The following is a 17,876-nucleotide window of genomic DNA, read 5'->3' as shown; positions in this document are numbered from 1 at the left end:
CGCGGCATGGCCTGTCTCTAATTGGCGTTACTTTGCTCGAGGCGAGGCCTGGAACGCTTGATTGCTTAGTCGCCCTGCAGGCCTTCTCACAAATTGGGTGATTCTGATTTCTAAAGACGGTGAATTGTCACGACGGCACATGGTATCTATTCCTCAAAGTTTCGTAACAATCTTTAAAATCACAATGTCCGGAGAAGCAATCTGGGGTCTCAAAGTTGGGGACGGGAAAGAAGGGTCTAGGCTAGATCTCTTCCCCAACTTCATCCCATGAACAATCCAGGGCTGAACAACCCCCGCCGAGAATTCCATTTCGAAGCATTCCATCGAACACACGACTTTGTCAGGTGACAGCAGATGCGGGGGTTATTGCCCTGTTCAAAACTTTCGAGGCGTGGAATAGCCTCCAATTGGCCACCGCAGTGGAACCTTTGATGCCTGGGGTAAGATTCCCCTGGTGAAGCACCAGGTCTCAAGAGGTCCCGGTCCGATCTTCGATTCTTCTTTTTCCCTCGAGGCATCAATCTCACTGCCGACTCGGCTTCTAATTCTATATTTATTCCGTCTTCCCCATAAAAAAAACCATGTCCCTCCCCCGCCCTTAGGCCCCTCCGCCAACACCGTCGTCGTCGTCATTGTCATCCCCATGAATTTTGACTCGGACACGCTCGCTTTCAGTCAGTGCTCGGTTGATTTTGGCTGATTGCATTTCTTCGTCTTGCTTTGCTTTGCTTTTGTTCAAACTCCGAGCCAGGCCACCCACCAGTGAAATCGACTCGCCATGCAGCCCGAGTCGGAAAAGCCGAAGCGGCCTCCTAGGAAGCACGTCACGACGGCTTGTGTTCCTTGTCGCGAGAGCAAGATCAGGGCATGTTTCTTTCTTCTCCCTGCCTTGGGATGTAAAGCTGACTAAATTTGTCGGATCTCAGTGCGACGGCGCTTCTCCGAATTGCAACAACTGCGAAAGGAAGGGGAAACACTGCAAGTACCAGCATGGGGACGATAAACGGAAGTACGTCTGGCGCACCTCTTTTTCTCCGCGGCAATTCTGGTTGGTTCGACCAGTTGTCGGATAGTATCCCACTGTCTTCAGCGACCGTGGCTGCTGCGGGGCATTTTCTAATCCTGGGGAGCAACTGCAACCGACCATTTTATAGAAGCTGATTGTTCCCCTCAGAGTTTCGCTCCGCGCAGCAACAGAGCTGTTCTCCGCTCGAATTGACCAGCTTGTTCAATTCATCTACGATCAAGGCCTGGAGCCGCCCCCGATGAAGCCCGAGGACGAATCCGGGATCAACCGGGTGCTCGACACACTGCAGATACCGCGGGGGGTAGCGAAGACGAAGGGTTCTCCAGTATCTCAGAAGCTCGATCTGCAACCGGCGCCAGCTCAACCATCAGTACCAGCACCGGAACCGCAACAAAATCAGCATCCGCATCCTGTTTCCGCTCTCAAGGTGCAGCCCACACTTGAGCAATCGTCCGAAGCGCCACTCCCATCGCAGGGGATCCTGCCGAATCAGAATACTGCGCCAGCTATGAACAATCACCAGGACTCGCTGAGTCCCTTCGGGTTCCCGTTACCTCAGACGAGTTGGGAATTTGCGCTTCCGACCGCTGAAAGTCTCGACTCGCTGTATGTGAACATGAATGGGGGATACAACAACACATCTCCCGAGAACTATACTCCCGACAGCCTTCAACTATCTCAAGACATGGCGCAGCAGCCAGGGGCTCTCCTCGAACAAGCACGCATTGACAGAGAAGAGGACAGCGACAGCGGCGAAGAAGACGAAGCAGAAAAGGACGTCATTGAACAGATCTCCCATCGAATAGGAACGCTGAAAATCGCGGGCGATGGGCATCTGCGATTCTTTGGTGCGACGTCTAACCTTAACCTCGTGGATGTCTCTGCGACGCAGCAGCGCCAGCGTCCCGATGCACGAACCGTGCGTCATGATGGACAGGATATACTGAACCACCTGCGCGTCGGACAGCCGGTGGACCAGGCACTTGAAGACCACCTTCTAGAGCTGTTCTTTACGTGGCAGAACCCCAGCACCTACGTCGTCGACAAAGAGATGTACATGACCGCTCGATCGAAATGGAGGGACGAATTCGACGATACGCCGTTCTACTCCGAAGTCCTTACCAACGCCATGTGCGCTATCGGAAGTGCATTCGAAGCGCGGTACCACCCTACCTTTATCACCTTTCCAAAATCGCTATCCGAGTTCTTTGCGGACAGAGCAAAGGCGCTGCTGGAGATTGAGCTGGACTCGCCCTGTGTTGCCACCGTGCAGGCACTCGTCATTTTGAGCTGCCATGAAGGAGCGTCGAATCGTGATGCGCGTGGCTGGCTTTATAGCGGTATGTCTTGTGCAAGTACATGTTATATGCACTACTGATGGGCCTAGGAATGTCAATGCGGCTGGCCTTCGATCTTGGTCTGCATCTGGATATGACACCATACGTTGAGAGAGGAGATATGAGTGCGTTCGAGGCCGATGTCCGGCGGATAGCGTTTTGGGGGAGTTACGCTGCGGATCAGTGAGTACCCATATCCCGTAATGACTATAGTGTGTCTAACATAATCCAGTTTCTGGGGCTTCTACTTAGGCCGGCCCTTCCGGATGAATGCTGGCGATATCACCGTGCCCAAACCTGCATCGGGCTTGGTGATCGGCAAAGAGGAGACATGGCGCCCCTACGGGCTTTCCACGAACCAAGAAGCGTTCGGCGGTGCGTTGAGGAACCCGAATGAGCTCATAAGCAGGCAGTTTGCCGTACTGTGGGAGATTATCTCTCCGCTCGGCCACGTACTGTATGATTCGCCTCCCGTATTAGATGTACTGAACTAACAGCTCCAGGTATGGATGCTCTGATATACCACGTCATGAACTCCAGAGGTTCTGCCATCGAGTCACTGATGACCTATTTGCCTGGAAAGCCAACCTCCCCTCCATCCTCGACATCAACCTCGCGGACGACGTGACACCCCGATTGCCTCACCTCCTCATGCTACAGTAGGTGCACCACATCTCCCAGTAATCTACTAACTAACAAAACTAGCCTCCAATACCACCAGATCGTAATCTTCACCCATCGCCCCTGGGTCTCAAAAAGCTACATCCAACCCCGCAGTCCCCGGCAAGGCCCAGGCTACCACCACGCGCGCAAAATGTGCATCGAATCCTCCATCGCCATCGCGCGAATCCTCCACATTTACGAAAAACACTACACCTTCCGCCGCATGAACAACCAGGTCGTCTCAATGATCTTCAGCGCGGCTTTGATCCTCCTCTACGTCACCATCTCTACCACCCCGCTCTCCAGCAGAACTGGCCTCGAGCTTGGAGATAGTAGGACGGAGATGGTCGCGTACCTAAATCTCTGCTTCCGCGCTCTTGACGACCTCGGGCAGTCGTTTGAGAATGCGAAACGTACTCGCGATTTCCTGGTTAGTCTGCAGCGACGCTGGCAAGCGCGCATGCAGCGGTCTGGTGCTATGAAGCGCCAGATGAGTAGCCACCGTCCACCACAATTACAACCCGCTGCGAGAGACACGGCGAGCTCCATGCGCGATCCATCCGCCACCCGCAAAAAGACACGCCTTACACCTCCCAGTCATAACAGACCTCATGGACGTACAAACACGACATCATCTTTCCCCGTCTCCACGTCCCCTCCACGCACATTCTCACCACCGGACCACGACCTCAACCCTTCCCAACATGGAACCGGTCAAGACATTCACATTCCCCAAAACACAAATCCCCTAACGCACGCCCAACAAAACGACATCGACTCCTGGATCCGCGACTCGGAACTTGGTCTTCTCCCCGATAACATTACCGAGCCTACAGGGTCTGCCGGTGTACATGTACCCGGGATGCCAGGGATTCCGCGGGTGAATGGTCCTGGAGCTACTGCGGGTAACTCTATTGATGCAGATATCGATGATGTGGATGTGGGATTGCCAAGTTTGGCAGATATAGACCCCTGGTGGGATTCCTCGGAGGGAACTGGGAATGTAAACTCGAATGTGGCGGCGTTTGGGTCTTCGTTGTAGATGGGACTGTTGAAATGGATTATGATGGTACTAGGTATGCAGGAGCTTCTTGTTCATGGTTGGCATCTAGACGACGGCGTATAGAGATAGATAAAGGAGTTTCTTGGTCTCGCTTAGGTTGACAACCTCATTCAACCTTCATGGTTCCCAGGATGCCTGCTCGGGGCTCTTGCTAGATATTGGAACACTACATTGCCTTCTTGCAGTTAGTCAATCAGTCCTCTCAGCCAGTAGATCTGGGCAAGAAAAGGAAAAAAAAAAGGGGGTGGGCTCCACAACTCAATCGCCCCAGCACAAAGAATACAAAAAAAAAAAAAACTTTGCATCATCCGTGAATCGAACACGGGCCTCGTCGATGGCAACGACGAATTCTACCACTAGACCAATGATGCTATTGGTTGAAATAGTTCAATTTATCTAATACTATATGCTAATGTTATACTGCTTCGCGTTTGTTCTTCCCATTTATTGGGACGCTCATCTACATCTACATATCTTTCGTCTTCGGGGAATTAATTAGCCCGTTGGATTGTAGTAGTTATGAATAGAGCTGACCGAGACTTAGAAAGGTAATAAGCAAATTCACTCAGTGTAAAGCAGTTCATGTGCTTTGCGAGGTTTTCTTAGCAAGGAAGCCGTGGACTTCAAAGTCTTGAATTGAGAGGTGATAGATATATATTTCGGTATGCTGAAGTCCGAAAACAAAAGCAACAACCACAACATAATCTGTGTAGTTGATGATAACTTGCTGCGACTTTTGGTTCATTAAGGTCTCTAGTAGATACCATGCGAGTATCCTAAATGTAACGTATCCTCTTTCCAGCATAAACCCGTAACTTTCGCCGCTTGTACTCCTCCGGTCCGTCGACTTCTCGCGCCTCTCATCTTGTGGAAACCGTAACCGAACCCGGCCGAGCCCACTGAAAAAAACCCACACACCAGCCATGCCAGCCATAATGCAAATAGCCCCAGCATTTTTCAACCAACCAGCTCTCATAGCTCAGTTGGTAGAGCGCGTGACTAGTAATCACGAGGTCTGCGGTTCAAATCCGCATGGGAGCATTTCTTTTTGCCTTTTGATCTCTTTCTTGTTCCTCATTATTTTTTTGTGGTCGGGGTTGTTCGGTGGGTGGTTTTTATGATGGGTAGATGGGACTTGTTTGGGGTTTGCTAGCAGCTACCATGCGTATGTTGTACGGTTGAATTATCAGCTTGAAAATGAGAGGGACATGAGGGAATAAATAGAGGAATGGAGAGAATCAATTGTTATTATCATCCATCACCTGATGTAGCATTAAGCGCATCGACGAGCCACTCCCCAACACGGGAAGCCATCATCTCATCAGATGCTGAAGGACTGGATTCCCCAAGTCCACTACGAGCCAACGACTCAAGCGAAACCAGTGAAACCCTCTCATTCGCGAAACCGGATTCCCTCCCCCAGAAGCACGCGCGACGCATAACGTCTACCATCTCGTTCGCTTGGCGGGTAAGCACCGTGGCGTTCTGGTTTCTCCTTCGTCGGGAGGACGGTTTCTGGGATGCAGTCTCGTCGGCCTGTCTCGGTTCGGTATCTTCTAATGCTGAAGTGACCCCTTCGCTGTAAAGACTCTCCTTGGTAAAAACACGAACCCAGGGTAAAGTAATCTCAAGCTTTTGGACCGGCTCTCGGCTCCACGCCTGACGAGGCCCGCTAGTTCCGTAATCCAGGCCGTAGGGAGGCCACCTCGCGAGCGTCTTGCGGCGACGCACAAGAGGTTGCTCTTTTCCATCGGCGGTCGACGACGTCTCCGCACTCTCGTAGCCACCATCACTATCCTCAGGCAGGTACGCATCCCACAACTCAACTTCCCCATCCAGCGAGTCCTCGGACTCCTTCGAAAGGAGCGGAATCGGATACTCCGGGCCCGTGAGGTACCTTGGCCACGCCTTGGGCACGTCCTTCCCGGCAGAGCGGAGGAAGAGGATCGGTGATGCGAACGAGTCGAAGTAGCGCCCTGGGTTCGCGAAGAAGCGTTCGCGGGCTTCGAGGAGGGGGACAAGGTCGCTTGGAGCGTGGTGCGGTTTCTTTCGATGGTTCACGGTGAAACTGGAGCCGGCGCTTGCACCCGACGAGGTACAGAATTCATCGAGAGACGTCCAGTCGCAGACTGGTTCTAGGGCCGCCACGGCATGGATGTATCGCGGTTCTGTGAGCGCTAGCATCAATGCTAACGAGCCTCCTATGTGTGTGCCCACGACGCCGAGACGGTTTGGTTGGAGGGTTTCTAGGATCCAGTCGAGGCCTGTCAAGGTGTCATGGACGGGTGTTGGGTATCTGTAGGTGACCTTCCTGAGGTCTGTATCACTGCTATCAGAATGGCGACGGGGCGAGTCCTCGGGTACGGTGAGTTCGCCGAGTCGGTAGTTGATTGTAACCACAGTTGAGGATGTCATGTCCGCCAGTGCGCGGGCGGAAGTGGTGTGGCCGACGCCGTGCGACGTATTGACAGGTTCACCTCGATTTCTCCCGAGAGAAGGAGAAGATAGTCCCGCGCCTTCAAGGCGTGCACTCTGGAACAGCGGCCCGGATGGAAGATGGATGATTACATTCCCCGGGTGTGATGGTGCGAGTTTGGGATGGACCACGCTTCAAGGTCAGCATTCATCGTTCCAATCAAGGTTTCAAGAAGACATACCTCAATGATACATGTCCATTACTCCCAACCGGGACATTGTAGACGCCGTGGACACGATTGGACACGAATCTCACGGTCCGTAGCTGGTGAAACCGCGGTCGGAGGAGCCGGGAGAACCGGTTTGTTGCCGAGATATAGACGCCATTTGGATGTGAATGTAATGCTAGAGATACGTGCATTGAGATATTGACGCGCATGGCGTCATTGTGTTGAACTTGAGTAGTTTGAAGAAGAGGACGGAGATAAACATAAGGTGACGGGAGAGAGATGTGAGGGACGGACTACGCTAAACCATATTGGGATCGCATTGCTGTTGAGGGCGCATTGCTCTGCACAGTGCATTATTCAAGGTGAGGTTACTGATAAGGATGCTCAGAAGGAAATAAGGAAATATATACAAGCGAGTGGAAGGAATGAAAGATTGAGATATGAGATTGTATTACCAAATTAGTGAGTAGAGTGCGACGCTAATTACGCATTTTGAAACGCCAGAAAAGACACAGTAACAAACAGTATATAGCCCGCTCAACAGACTCGAAATATAGATAGTGCTTGACGTTTCTGTTCATGCGCATGTTCACGTTCACTCAAATTGCATCGACATAAGCCGCGAGCCCTTCTCAGACGTCGCGCTCAAAGCCGGATCATCCATATCGAGCGCCGCCTCGGTCTCATCCTCCGGAACAGGACGAACAACCTCAACGGAGAGCATCTCATCCTTGGAGTAAACGCGCAGCCCAACGACACACACCGCATTCCACGGGTCCGTCGTCTTGCTGTCGAGATCGTCGCTGAATGAGGTCCGCGAACTGCTGGCCCTTGGCACCGGGACCTCTGGAGGCATGTCAATGTCCGAGTCGAACTCGAAGCCCTCGAGGAACTCGGAGTCTCGGTTATAAGTGTGGCGGCGGAGCCGGCGGAGAGAGTGCGTTGAGCGGTGGCGGGTCGATCGGACCGAGTATGTGTCGCGCGAGGCGTGGTGGTCGACCATGTGGCTCTCGTCGAACTTGATGCTCGGGATTGAGCCGTTCTTGGTGTGCTTGGCGACAATGCCGTTCTCTTGGCCTTCGATGTCCGATGGAGATTCTACAGGATCGTCGGCGAGGATGTGGTCGGCTTCGTGTTCGGAGTGTCGGCCGTTTGTCTGGACCTTTGTGGCTTTTACGGCTTTCGCTGCGAGCCTCTCCTCTGCTCTTTGTCTGCGAGCCATGACCTTTTGATCGCGGATCCACTCCCGTTGGAGCCTCTTCTTGGTCTCCTCGCGAAGTTTCTTCCGCTCCGCTTCTCTCCGGCGGGCTTCCCGCTCCTCGCGCTCAGCCTTTTCGGCTTCGCCTTCGACGACGATGCCCTTGGCATGCGCGAGATCATATGAGAGGCCGATCTGGACCAGCTTCTCTCGTCGGGTTGGGGCAAGGCGGATGACCGCATCTTCGGTGGATTCGGTGTTCGGGCATCGATAAGCGGTGATCTTCATTAGGATGTGGTAGGAGCCGGGTTCAAGATCAACTTCTGCGTTGGTGGAGCGGGAGATGAGGGAATTGTTGTTGCTTCGCACGATGTAGTCATGGCTATCCTCGCCCTCCTTTTGGAGACGGAACTTGAGGACGAAGTCGTATTCTCCAATGAGGCCCTTGAAGTAGCGTGTGTCCAGCTACGCGATGTTAACTAAGTTTAGACGGGAGCTATGAGTTTACCGACCTGAGATACAACCAAGATAACAGGACCCGGTTTAGTTATGTTCAACCGGAACTTGCTGGTGTGGTAGTCTGCAGACCAGGGAACGGTCAAGCTTGTCCACTGTTGCGTGACGGTCCACTCAGGCCCAAAGAGACGGGTGCGGTCAAAGTGCTGATACTTCTTAAGCAGGTCATCGTACGATATCCAGAAGAACTGCTCGCGTTAGATATTTTCCTCAACTCGATATGGAACAGATGCATACCCCATCGTTTCCGAACTTATGGTTCAATTTCTCCATCCACTGAGGTGTCCACTGTTCGGACCCGTCGCTCCAGGCGCCACTCCATTCTTTCTTTCCCCAAGGGTTTCTGATAGTGTGAGCAGAGTTCTTGCGGTACCCATGGGTGACCATACCTTAGCTTCAGCAGGCGTACTCCGTCAATCTCCTTGGCATCCATGATTGAGTAGGAATGGTTCTCAGAAATACCCTTCCTGTCTCTCGGAGGCCCACGGTACTTTGGCGAAAGCCAGTTCGAGTAGAGACCGGTGCCGCAACCGAAGAGGAACTCCTTGTTAACTTGCATAAGCTCCTCCTTCCAGAACCTATCTTTGTCCAAGATGTTGCTCGTGAGAACATCCGTCGTTACACCGCCAGTTAGGTCCTCAATCGCCTCACTACTAGCAGTTAGCGAGTTTCACCCATATGTTGTAGCAAGCGACGACCTACCCAACAAAGCCACCCTCAATCGCAGAGTAATCACCGTGCGCCTTGGCATACGCCTTCTCCAGGAGGGGCAGCCAGGTCTCATTCTCATCCACACACTGAGCAAAGTATAGAGCGCGGGAGCCTGTCTGCCAGACCTTGCGGTACTCCTCCTCGGTGTCGCTTCGGTTAATGTCATCCCAAATGGGACGCTCGTCAACCGACTCGTCATAGTCGGCGGCGCGTAGGTAAAGTTTGTCGTCCACAATGCATTGCTGCCAGTCGCCATCTGAGCGAGTTAGAACAGCCGACCATCTAGAAGTAGCGCGCACATACCTCTGTAAAAGACGAAACCATAGACTCCGACCTGTTCATCACGACGGACACAGATCTTATCTATCAAGCCCTCCTTATTACCCATTGTACAAAGCGCAGCCATGAACCAGCAATCTCCATCTCGACCTTGGCGCACATCCGAAGCGGTCGGCCCGTTAACATAGAATTGAGGATTTTCAAAAATTTCCTGTACGAGTCGCGTGGTCAGTAAAAGCTGTCCTGTGGTGCGCCAAGTGTTTGCAAGCCACTCACAGTCACCCGCTTCACGCCTCTCGGGCGCATCGCATCATTCTCCGCATCGAGCCCGTCGAGGCAATTCCTCCGCCCGGACTTCAAGTCCATCTCAATGTCAAAGTGGGGGTCCGAGTATTTCTGGTTCAGTCGTCGGCATTCGTTCGCAATGCGATCGACTGCTCGGACGCACTCCTTCTTGGCCTGCTCATAGGATTTCCCCGCATCCTGTCCCTTGACGATCCCTTTGGAATTCCTCGCTGCCTTGGAACGGGCATACGGGTTGTCGGGGAGAACAGTGTAAATCTTCCCGGGGAATTTGGAACTAAATTGGTCCCAGAATTGTCTCAGGTTCTCCTGCGGAGCCTGTCTGGGTCTGCGCATTCTGCTACCAGAGCGCGATGAAAGGGGTGGGGTATAGACCATGTCGGCGTAATCATCCTCGGGGTCTAATGTCGCCATGGAAGTGAAGTATTAGGATGGAGAGGGGAAGAAAGGTATGCTTGTGGTACAGTATGGAAAGAGGTGAAGGCACGAGAAGAAAAAATTGTGGCCTGTAAGGCTGCGAAACTCGTCCTATATAGGCGTTATCGCCCGTTGCGCTTCTGCACCCAGCCCCGCATGCCCGCTATGGCGGCTGAGCAAAAAAAGTTCTTGGAGACAAGCGATCTTCTCAAGAACGCGAAATGCGCTCGACCAATCGGCATACAGTACTGGGTTCTGGGCTCTCGACAAGGTCCTGACAGCACCGACCGGAAGGTCGCTAGGCGTTTCAGATGCAGACGATGCTTGAACGAAAGAGTCCCATGTCCGGCTGGGAAAGAGACGCACTGATCAGCCGGGGCTGAGCACGGATGGAAAAAATAGCCCCAACGCAGTCACGACTCACCATTAATAATGCACGAACACCTTTTCGACATCAGCCGTCGATTACGAAAATAACCGTTCTTGCTGACGGGCTGCTTCTTCGTGAAGATGTCTCGGACGATAAGGGGGCCAAAACTCTGCGCCTTGGGTTCTGTCCCATTGGGGGCGCGTTGCATTGCAGGAGTCGATCAGCGTAGGACTGCATTGGAAGACAAGAAGAGCTCCTTGACCGTGAGCCTCGAGAAGTCGATACGAGCCGTTCAGCGCTGGAATTCCAGAGCAGGGGTGCGATGACTGGTCGAAGCTACGTGCTGAGTGGTTCCCAGGCGGACCAAGGTTTCCATTCTTTTAATTTCTCGTTAAGCGTGCATGGCTAGCGCAGTATTTGTGAAGATTTAGGCCAAAGATCGTTAGCCTGAGGCTGTGTCGAGCTGAGGCCTGGTCGCCTTGGACGGTCTGGCAGGGCTGAAATCGCGCCTTCCCACCAATAATCTCCGACAGACGAGCGACGCATCGGCGTTGCCCGAGCCGTTAATTCCAGAAAACTTTGTAAACTGGTCGAAGGAGCGTTAGAGTCACGGATCTGGCCAAGAGCGGGCAGTGCTTCAGCATCGTATCTTGAAGTATGGGGGACCGCGATAGTGCTGAGGTCGCGAAGAGTGGAAACTAGCGGAGACCGTTGCGGAGTGGACCAGCGGAAGCGGATCCAGGTCACACGTGCTGAAGGTAAAAAAAGAATGCCTTTTGGCAGTGCGACTGGCTGCTTTCCATGCATATCGTCATCCTGTCTTCATTTCCCCTGCGTTTACTCGGTTTACAGCAGTCGAATCAGATGTGGATATGTACGGTAATAAGAAAAAAGAACAATGCAGTAGAATATCCGTAACCTAGTCTTTCCTGCCAGATCACTCCGAAACAAACGCCATGGACAAAAGAAATACAAGAAGTAAAGGCAAGACAATGTGTAACCCAAGACCAGGACCAAGATGTCAGACTGGTATCGGCCAGAGCGAAAGCATGGCCCGTCTTACCACCTCCCAGGATCCCGGGCCGACCCCTGCCCAGCCATGGTATACGTGCGTAGATTACATGTAAACGAGAATCTCATCAGTCGTCGAATCAGTGAATCCCATTTCGGCGTGTGCGCCCGGAGTAGTACGAGCTGCCGTGCTGGAAATAGGGATGCATGCAAGCCTGCTTGGCCGAGATTCGCCGGGCCGGGTCGTACTCGAGCAAGGCCTCCAAAAGGTCGAGGCCGTCCTCGTCAAGACCGGGAACCAGGTTATGTGACTCCTCTCGCTTCCACCTAGGGAAGGTGGGCTTGAAGTCAGGGAACGAGGTGACACCGGGCCAGATGGTCTCATCTGGTGTGCCTAGAAGTCTGTGACTACATTAGAATGTCTCTGAAAATACGAGATGGACGGACGCTTACCGAAAGATCTTGAAGATCTCGTCGATCTCGGAGTCTCCGGGGAAGAGAGGTTTGCGGGTGCACATTTCAGCAAAGATAGCACCGCAAGACCACATGTCGACACCAGTCGAGTACTGGCGGCCACCGAGAAGAATCTCAGGGGAACGGTACCAGAGCGTCACGACCTGCACGCGGAGTTAGCGATTATCTGCCAATGCAGGACCTGACCATGTACCTCGTGAGTGTAGGTTCGCAGAGGGACACCGAAGGCCCTAGCCAATCCGAAATCTGCGAGCTTGAGATTGCCGTCACGGTCAATCAACAAGTTTTGTGGCTTGAGGTCACGATGCAGAATCCTGTGACTGTGACAATAACGGATGCCCTCGACCAATTGTGCCATAAACTTTTTGACCATCGCCTCGCCCAATCCGAGGTTCTTGCTGAGAGAAGAACCGTCTGGTAAAGCCTTTCCTCGTCCACCCTCGCTGACCGGCAGTGCCTCCATGTACTTCTTGAGGTCGAGATCGAGGAATTCGAAAACGAGGTAGAGTTTGTGTCCATCGGCATGCACGATGTTGAAGAGCTTGACGATGTTGGGGTCATTCATTTCCTTGAGCAGGGATATTTCGCGAATAGCAGTGCTGGGAACGCCTTCGTCTTCGGCCTCGAGTCGGATCTTCTTCAGGGCGACGATACGGTTCGGGTGGGTGAGCTCGCGGGCCTTGTAGACAACACCGTAGGTTCCTACGCGTAGAACAGAGTTAGGATGAATGTCAATTCAGGGGTATCAAGACAACGGGCACTGAGGCTGTGAGCACGTACCCTCCCCGATCTTCTCGATCTTCTGGTAATTCTCCATGGTAGCCATCAATGACCAATGCAGCCTCAAAAATAGATGCGACGATGGAATTTCCGATCTGGGTGGAAATTGGATGAAATGAATGTGGCAGCTGAGTCCACAAGGCGTGGGGTGCAGGACACAAGTCAGGCTGCACGGTGACAATGACAACCGTGAGGTTGCCCGGAGACAGCGAGCAAGGACAACAATCACGGGGAAGGGGGGGCTTCGGGCGCTGCAGGGTCGGACAGGGGGTTATCCAACGAGCCAGCAAGGGGGAGGCACCAATTCCCAATCAAGGGCTCGCAAGTTCCGACGATAGCTGAATTTACTTACCTGTGTCGGTCAAGTCGGCGATTTGTGAACCGCCTGGGATCTTTTTCATCTGGTGGGGGAACCAAGGCGGTCAACAAAGATAAACAAAACCAGCGCGTTTTGGGTAGGCGGTCAGCGCGTCGTAGCGGCTTGGCACCTGACTTGGGATCAGACAACGCATCCAATTTTAGCTGAGCTACACGAAGGCACGGGTTTGAAGAATGGAAGCAATTTCTCGCGGCTGTCAAAGGCTATGCTGGCTAACTATTTAACTTGAGCTTCTCTCCCGTCAACACTATTGTCTCGTCACTTAGTATAATTGGCCGCGACCTCCCTCCTTGCCTTTGCATCTTCCCATGGCGATTGGACATGCTCAGTCTGGCAAGCACTCAGCATTTCATTCGCCCCCTCAATCTGATCTAAGACAGCTCGAAACTCTGATGGACTCAAAACTTGGTATGGCCGATCTGGCGGGGATGTACCCGGCCTACCAGTCATGAAAGAACTTCGACATAAGCGCACCTGACTCCATTTGAAACGTTCACCATGCTGAAGTCCCCATAAGCGATGGCCGCCAGCTTTGGAAATCCAATTGGGCCGAATGCCCATTCTGCAAACTCAGCGGCTTTTTCATCGAGACTATAGGTCCCCATTCATCGTTCTCCTTCAGGCTATCGTTGGAGTGATTGTGAACGCCCAGGAGTTCCGCGTTGAGGTCTCTGGTCGGCGTCCGATGCCGTGGATTCGAAAGTGTAGAAACTCGATGGGCTCATCACCGGTTCGATGTCTTAGTGCCGCTTTCTAACATGGGTTAGTCTAGCGTTCGCAAAAAAAAAAAAAAAAAAGAGTACGCTTGAGTGTGGGCCCTACCACAAACGAAGGGTGTCTGTGTATGGCCAAACATTTCAGGGACTCCAGGCGAAAAATGAATCCAAGCAGGGTTGAGTGTTCGATTTCGTGTTCCACTGCCTCCCTGGACGAAGGTGTCCTAACCGGCTCGTCGCTGATGAGATGTTTCAGAGAACTTCTGTGAGCCAGGATTGAGAACAGTGCTATGTGCTTGCGAGAGATAGTCAAGGGGAACTTCTGTAATGTAAGCCTCCTCAAGACCTTTGAAAGTCGCCAAGAACGCGAAGAGGAAATCTTCCTTTGTCTGATCCCGTCTGTAGACAATCTCAAATGAGCGGAGCTTTAGGTTGTGGCCGACCCGGACCAAGTTCTCCAGAAAATCAAGGACATATTCACAGTTGCGTAGCTTTAATGTCCGAAGGTTCCCCAAGCAGAAAGCAGTTGTCATCCTGGCATACCCCAAGCTGGATCGGAGCGAGATATACGACAGTGATAAATGTTACAAGCGGGTCATCGTGAATGCCGCGTTCGGATCATTGGTATCACCAGTATAGCTCTTGAGATGAGTCTGCTCAGTAAGAGCTTCGTGCGCGTCCAGCTCTAGGAACTGCAGGTGATCCGAGTTGGCCGCTAATGTTTTAAAAAGGATATCACCGTCCTACGGAGATGAAACATTTCCACGAGAGGGAGCGCAGTTGTGTGAGTTGGAAAAGCCCGTCGGGTTCGATTGCATTCTTACACGTCCTATCTGTTACCAAAGATAGGCTTTGAATACCCTTATGGTAGGAGGACAGGTATCCGGTAGCACCGAGTAGTTGGGTTGGCACGCAGCAACCGAGATTCCAACTAATCTAATTTAACATATTATCATAGGATAGACAGCAGTGTACGTACGAGAAGGACTGCAGGGAATCCCTAGCAATGTGAGCCTGGATTTTGCCAAGATTCCTGGCGAGTATCTTCATAAACTTGTCATGAGTGCTCTGATTCTTGTTCTCGTTGTAGCTGTGGCTGACTGAACCGTTGAAATCGAGAGAACGCGGATAAAGGCCGTTGTAGCATCTAAAAAGCACTCGGTGAACAATAGGAGCATCGAGAGACAGATCCCTGGTGAACTGAAGGCAGTTGAGGACATCCTTTGATCCGTCCTCTAGGAAACGTGTTTTGGTCGACGGCCAGTCTATCTTGTGTAGGCTTTTGTCTTCCACGGCGACGGTGATCGTTTCGTACAGCAGCGGTACGAGTTCTCGGTGCATACGCTTCGTCACGCGGGCAAGGTTTGCACGGTCTCTCGATTCAGGTATCTAGGGAGCGCTTGGGGTTAGCATCGCCCGCGTCAGGTGGCAGGAGAGCTTACAGGATGAAAGATGAGGCGTAGAACCTCTACCGGTAGCTGATTCTCATCTGCCTTTCGTCTACCGGTAGCTGATTCAGCATCATCGACGAAAGGCAGATGAGAATCTAAATTTGAGCTTCATACTGGCGTTTAACAGTGGGTTTTATGGTGTGTACAGGATCTCAAGGCAAACAAGAACAGGTCGAATCAAGGACAATAGTAAATTGTGTTGCTCGAGAGAGCTCTGTTGAGATTGAAATATGGCGTAGGCGAGGTGCAACCTTGAACACTTCAAGTTGCTGTTGCCATGAGCAGCAGAAATCAGCTCAAAATTGGGGAGCCAGCCGCTTTGTGCAAACTCGCGAAAGCATTCAGGGGCTGAAGCACCACAATTCAGCAAAGCTGCCAGAATAAAAGGTAGGGGAATGGGATAGAGAAGAAGAGAGCGGCAGAGAAGAGAAGTCGGACGTGTCATGGTAATGCCTGCCAGATCCAGCTTGAAACCACTTGCTGCCTATATCTTCATATGGATTGGTAAAATCCTCCTTCACTTCTCCCCCTTCTGCCCTAACCGTTACACGGTACGCTGAGTATTCGTTTCTGTATTGTAGTATATGAGACACATGGTTAGTTACTGGTAGAGTGACTGAATCAGACACTTCACTCATCTAGTATCTTTGTGTACCAGTCCAGATATAGCTTAAGTGAATGAATGGAATGAAACGAGTGAAAAATGGAGCAAAAACTGACCTGCGACTACTCTCTATTGAGAGAGACGCCTGAGCCAACGATTGATCCCTCTTACGATGACAATGCTCTCCCGTGGAGCAATCTGTCCCGATGCAGCATGATCTGTCGATTGTGTAAAAATATGTGGCCAGGATTCTACTCCAACGCCGTCATCCTACCGACAACAACAGAATTGCCTATAATAGGCTTGATTGGTTAGCAAGGTGCAACTGGGTAGCAGCGGAAATATACGAATATACGTGTATGTGCTAGGATTGGTTATAATAGGCTCCACCGTCTGTAGCGGAGCAGAAATAAGCTTACCATTCGAGTCCGATGCTCCGACTCCGAGATCAGCCCCATCAACCTCCTGCAATTAGGCCCCCGCACCGACTTTCGCCCATCCTTATAACTGAGCTTCCTCATCAATCGCAACTGAAAGTACTCCATGCTTTGTACTCTGTACAGAGCCCGTCAAATTCACTTCCCGCGTCGTTTCCTTTCATCGAGTGGTCTCTTACTAAGTTCAAGCCCAACCGTCTGGAAAAGATCCCCGGCCCCCGCACTATCGTTCTCACCCGCCAGAACCATCCAACACAAATTAACCATGGACGCCATCTTCGCCCAAGCCATGAAAGAAACCGCCGCCCTGCGGAAAATCTCGGTTCCATGGAAAGCAGATGAGGCTCACCCGCAATCATACTACACCTTTGACAAATCCACGTTGTCCTGGACTCCCAAGGTCCCCTCTTCCTCCAGCGCTGGCGCTGATGCTGGAGTGGGACGAAGTGACAATGAGACCATCAACAACATCGCCCTTTTTACCTGGAACATCGACTTCATGCTCCCGTTCGCTGAAGCTCGCATGAAGCCCGCTTTAGCACACTTGAACGAGTTAACAAGCTCCATCCCCGCAAGCACAGCAGTCGTGATCTTCCTCCAGGAATGTACCTCCTCTGACCTATCCACCATCGCGAATACATCCTGGATACAGGATAGATTCCACATCACCGATCTCGACCATAGTGCCTGGGCGACAGGGCACTACGGCACGACGACACTAATCGATGCTCGGCTCTCCATATCATCGGCGTTTAGGGTACATTATGCCGCAACACGCATGGACCGCGACGCATTCTTCGTCGATGTTTGTATCAGTGGGAAAAAGATCCGGCTTTGCAATACACACCTCGAATCCATGGCCCTCGACCCCCCTTTCCGAATTCCGCAGATGAAGCTTATCACAGGCTATATGCATGACACCAGCCTAACCGCAGCCATAACAGCAGGCGACTTCAACGCAATCCAACCCTTCGACCGAACGCTCCACGTCGACGACGACAACAATCTCAAAGATGCCTTCCTTGAACTCGGCGGGAAAGAGGATACAGACGAGGCATACACATGGGGCCAGCAAGCCGCGACGGCACTACGTGAGAGGTTCGGGTGTTCGCGAATGGATAAGGTTTATTTCTGCGGTTGGGTGAAAGTTCTCAGGTTCGAGAGGTTTGGAGGCGACATTCTTGTTGATGGGGAGGCGGAAGCGAAGACTATACTCGGGCTAGGATTTGAGAAGCCGTGGGTTACGGATCACTTGGGTGTTAGAGCCGAGTTTGAGGTTTCGGACCGGGTTGAGAGGGGACAGCTATAGTGTAGGCTCAGATTTGGAGAGTGAGGCGAGAGACAATGGGAACGAGGCATTGTTGTTGGACCAGAGATGGGAATCTGGTTGTCGCGGTGTCTGGGAGATTAGTAGCCCCAGTGAGGTATATGCCCCGTTGTTAACAAGAAGAAGAGATCTTTTACGTAGTTTAGCAAGCCACGACCTGGGGCGGCG

At 52.2% G+C, this 17,876-nt stretch overlaps 8 protein-coding genes and 2 non-coding genes across 10 annotated transcripts; 4 read left to right on the top strand and 6 right to left on the bottom strand.

Annotated features, from left to right (window-relative positions):
* Positions 1-536: 536 nt before the first annotated feature.
* On the top strand, positions 537-4,254 carry BJX68DRAFT_231708 (transcription factor domain-containing protein). The gene is made up of 7 exons (XM_071039383.1): positions 537-865; positions 927-1,009; positions 1,175-2,367; positions 2,415-2,547; positions 2,597-2,821; positions 2,868-3,023; positions 3,070-4,254. The coding sequence occupies exons 1-7, from the start codon at positions 779-781 to the stop codon at positions 4,067-4,069; spliced, it is 2,877 nt and encodes a 958-aa protein (XP_070901854.1). The 5' UTR covers positions 537-778; the 3' UTR covers positions 4,070-4,254.
* Positions 4,255-4,390: 136 nt separating this feature from the next.
* On the bottom strand, positions 4,391-4,461 carry BJX68DRAFT_t46. The gene has a single exon. It is a non-coding gene; the product is annotated as a tRNA-Gly (tRNA).
* A 597-nt stretch (positions 4,462-5,058) lies between these two features.
* BJX68DRAFT_t50 lies at positions 5,059-5,131 on the top strand. Its single transcript has one exon. It is a non-coding gene; the product is annotated as a tRNA-Thr (tRNA).
* Positions 5,132-5,193: 62 nt separating this feature from the next.
* BJX68DRAFT_231703 (uncharacterized protein) lies at positions 5,194-7,024 on the bottom strand. The gene is made up of 2 exons (XM_071039382.1): positions 6,748-7,024; positions 5,194-6,698 (listed from the first exon to the last, which is right to left on the bottom strand). Exons 1-2 carry the CDS (start codon positions 6,942-6,944, stop codon positions 5,342-5,344), a joined length of 1,554 nt encoding a protein of 517 aa, XP_070901853.1. The 5' UTR covers positions 6,945-7,024; the 3' UTR covers positions 5,194-5,341.
* Positions 7,025-7,137: 113 nt separating this feature from the next.
* On the bottom strand, positions 7,138-10,313 carry BJX68DRAFT_23593 (calpain-like protein). Its single transcript, XM_071039940.1, has 7 exons — positions 9,716-10,313; positions 9,464-9,650; positions 9,152-9,416; positions 8,839-9,099; positions 8,687-8,792; positions 8,446-8,637; positions 7,138-8,398 (listed from the first exon to the last, which is right to left on the bottom strand). The coding sequence occupies exons 1-7, from the start codon at positions 10,154-10,156 to the stop codon at positions 7,331-7,333; spliced, it is 2,520 nt and encodes an 839-aa protein (XP_070901852.1). The 5' UTR covers positions 10,157-10,313; the 3' UTR covers positions 7,138-7,330.
* Positions 10,314-11,668: 1,355 nt separating this feature from the next.
* On the bottom strand, positions 11,669-12,831 carry nimX (cyclin-dependent serine/threonine-protein kinase CDC28; the record flags this gene model as incomplete). The annotated part of the gene is made up of 4 exons (XM_071047598.1): positions 11,669-11,942; positions 11,994-12,157; positions 12,208-12,716; positions 12,795-12,831. The coding sequence occupies 4 exons, from the start codon at positions 12,829-12,831 to the stop codon at positions 11,681-11,683; spliced, it is 972 nt and encodes a 323-aa protein (XP_070901851.1). The 3' UTR covers positions 11,669-11,680.
* BJX68DRAFT_23588 (uncharacterized protein) lies at positions 12,770-13,173 on the top strand. The gene has a single exon (XM_071039934.1). It carries the CDS (start codon positions 12,914-12,916, stop codon positions 13,130-13,132), a length of 219 nt encoding a protein of 72 aa, XP_070901850.1. The 5' UTR covers positions 12,770-12,913; the 3' UTR covers positions 13,133-13,173.
* Positions 13,174-13,333: 160 nt separating this feature from the next.
* BJX68DRAFT_231698 (uncharacterized protein) lies at positions 13,334-13,970 on the bottom strand. Its single transcript, XM_071039381.1, has one exon. It carries the CDS (start codon positions 13,732-13,734, stop codon positions 13,432-13,434), a length of 303 nt encoding a protein of 100 aa, XP_070901849.1. The 5' UTR covers positions 13,735-13,970; the 3' UTR covers positions 13,334-13,431.
* On the bottom strand, positions 13,953-14,880 carry BJX68DRAFT_231697 (uncharacterized protein). Its single transcript, XM_071039380.1, has one exon. The coding sequence runs from the start codon at positions 14,420-14,422 to the stop codon at positions 14,114-14,116; it is 309 nt and encodes a 102-aa protein (XP_070901848.1). The 5' UTR covers positions 14,423-14,880; the 3' UTR covers positions 13,953-14,113.
* Positions 14,881-16,646: 1,766 nt separating this feature from the next.
* BJX68DRAFT_253783 (endonuclease/exonuclease/phosphatase family protein) lies at positions 16,647-17,690 on the top strand (the record flags this gene model as incomplete). Its single annotated transcript, XM_071042774.1, has 1 exon — positions 16,647-17,690. The coding sequence occupies one exon, from the start codon at positions 16,647-16,649 to the stop codon at positions 17,688-17,690; it is 1,044 nt and encodes a 347-aa protein (XP_070901847.1).
* Between the last annotated feature and the right edge of the window lie 186 nt (positions 17,691-17,876).

This window comes from Aspergillus pseudodeflectus (genome assembly GCF_044049435.1).
Source record: "Aspergillus pseudodeflectus strain CBS 756.74 chromosome Unknown BJX68scaffold_10, whole genome shotgun sequence".
Classification (NCBI taxonomy): Eukaryota; Fungi; Ascomycota; class Eurotiomycetes; order Eurotiales; family Aspergillaceae; genus Aspergillus; species Aspergillus pseudodeflectus.
This window is presented reverse-complemented; position numbering and strand designations above follow the sequence as displayed.

Bases quoted from the DNA above. Each gene is read 5' to 3' on its own strand.
- BJX68DRAFT_231708 (XM_071039383.1), top strand. From the start codon at position 779: ATGCAGCCCGAGTCGGAAAAGCCGAAGCGGCCTCCTAGGAAGCACGTC. The intron at 2,368-2,414 runs GTATGTCTTGTG...TGATGGGCCTAG, and splicing joins GCGTGGCTGGCTTTATAGCG to GAATGTCAATGCGGCTGGCC. The intron at 2,822-2,867 runs GTATGATTCGCC...TAACAGCTCCAG, and splicing joins TCTCCGCTCGGCCACGTACT to GTATGGATGCTCTGATATAC.
- BJX68DRAFT_231703 (XM_071039382.1), bottom strand. From the start codon at position 6,944: ATGCGCGTCAATATCTCAATGCACGTATCTCTAGCATTACATTCACAT. The intron at 6,699-6,747 runs GTATGTCTTCTT...CTGACCTTGAAG, and splicing joins AATGGACATGTATCATTGAG to CGTGGTCCATCCCAAACTCG.
- BJX68DRAFT_23593 (XM_071039940.1), bottom strand. From the start codon at position 10,156: ATGGCGACATTAGACCCCGAGGATGATTACGCCGACATGGTCTATACC. The intron at 9,651-9,715 runs GTGAGTGGCTTG...CGACTCGTACAG, and splicing joins GAGGCGTGAAGCGGGTGACT to GAAATTTTTGAAAATCCTCA. The intron at 9,417-9,463 runs GTATGTGCGCGC...TAACTCGCTCAG, and splicing joins TGGTTTCGTCTTTTACAGAG to ATGGCGACTGGCAGCAATGC.
- BJX68DRAFT_23588 (XM_071039934.1), top strand. From the start codon at position 12,914: ATGTGGCAGCTGAGTCCACAAGGCGTGGGGTGCAGGACACAAGTCAGG.
- BJX68DRAFT_231697 (XM_071039380.1), bottom strand. From the start codon at position 14,422: ATGACAACTGCTTTCTGCTTGGGGAACCTTCGGACATTAAAGCTACGC.
- BJX68DRAFT_231698 (XM_071039381.1), bottom strand. From the start codon at position 13,734: ATGGGCATTCGGCCCAATTGGATTTCCAAAGCTGGCGGCCATCGCTTA.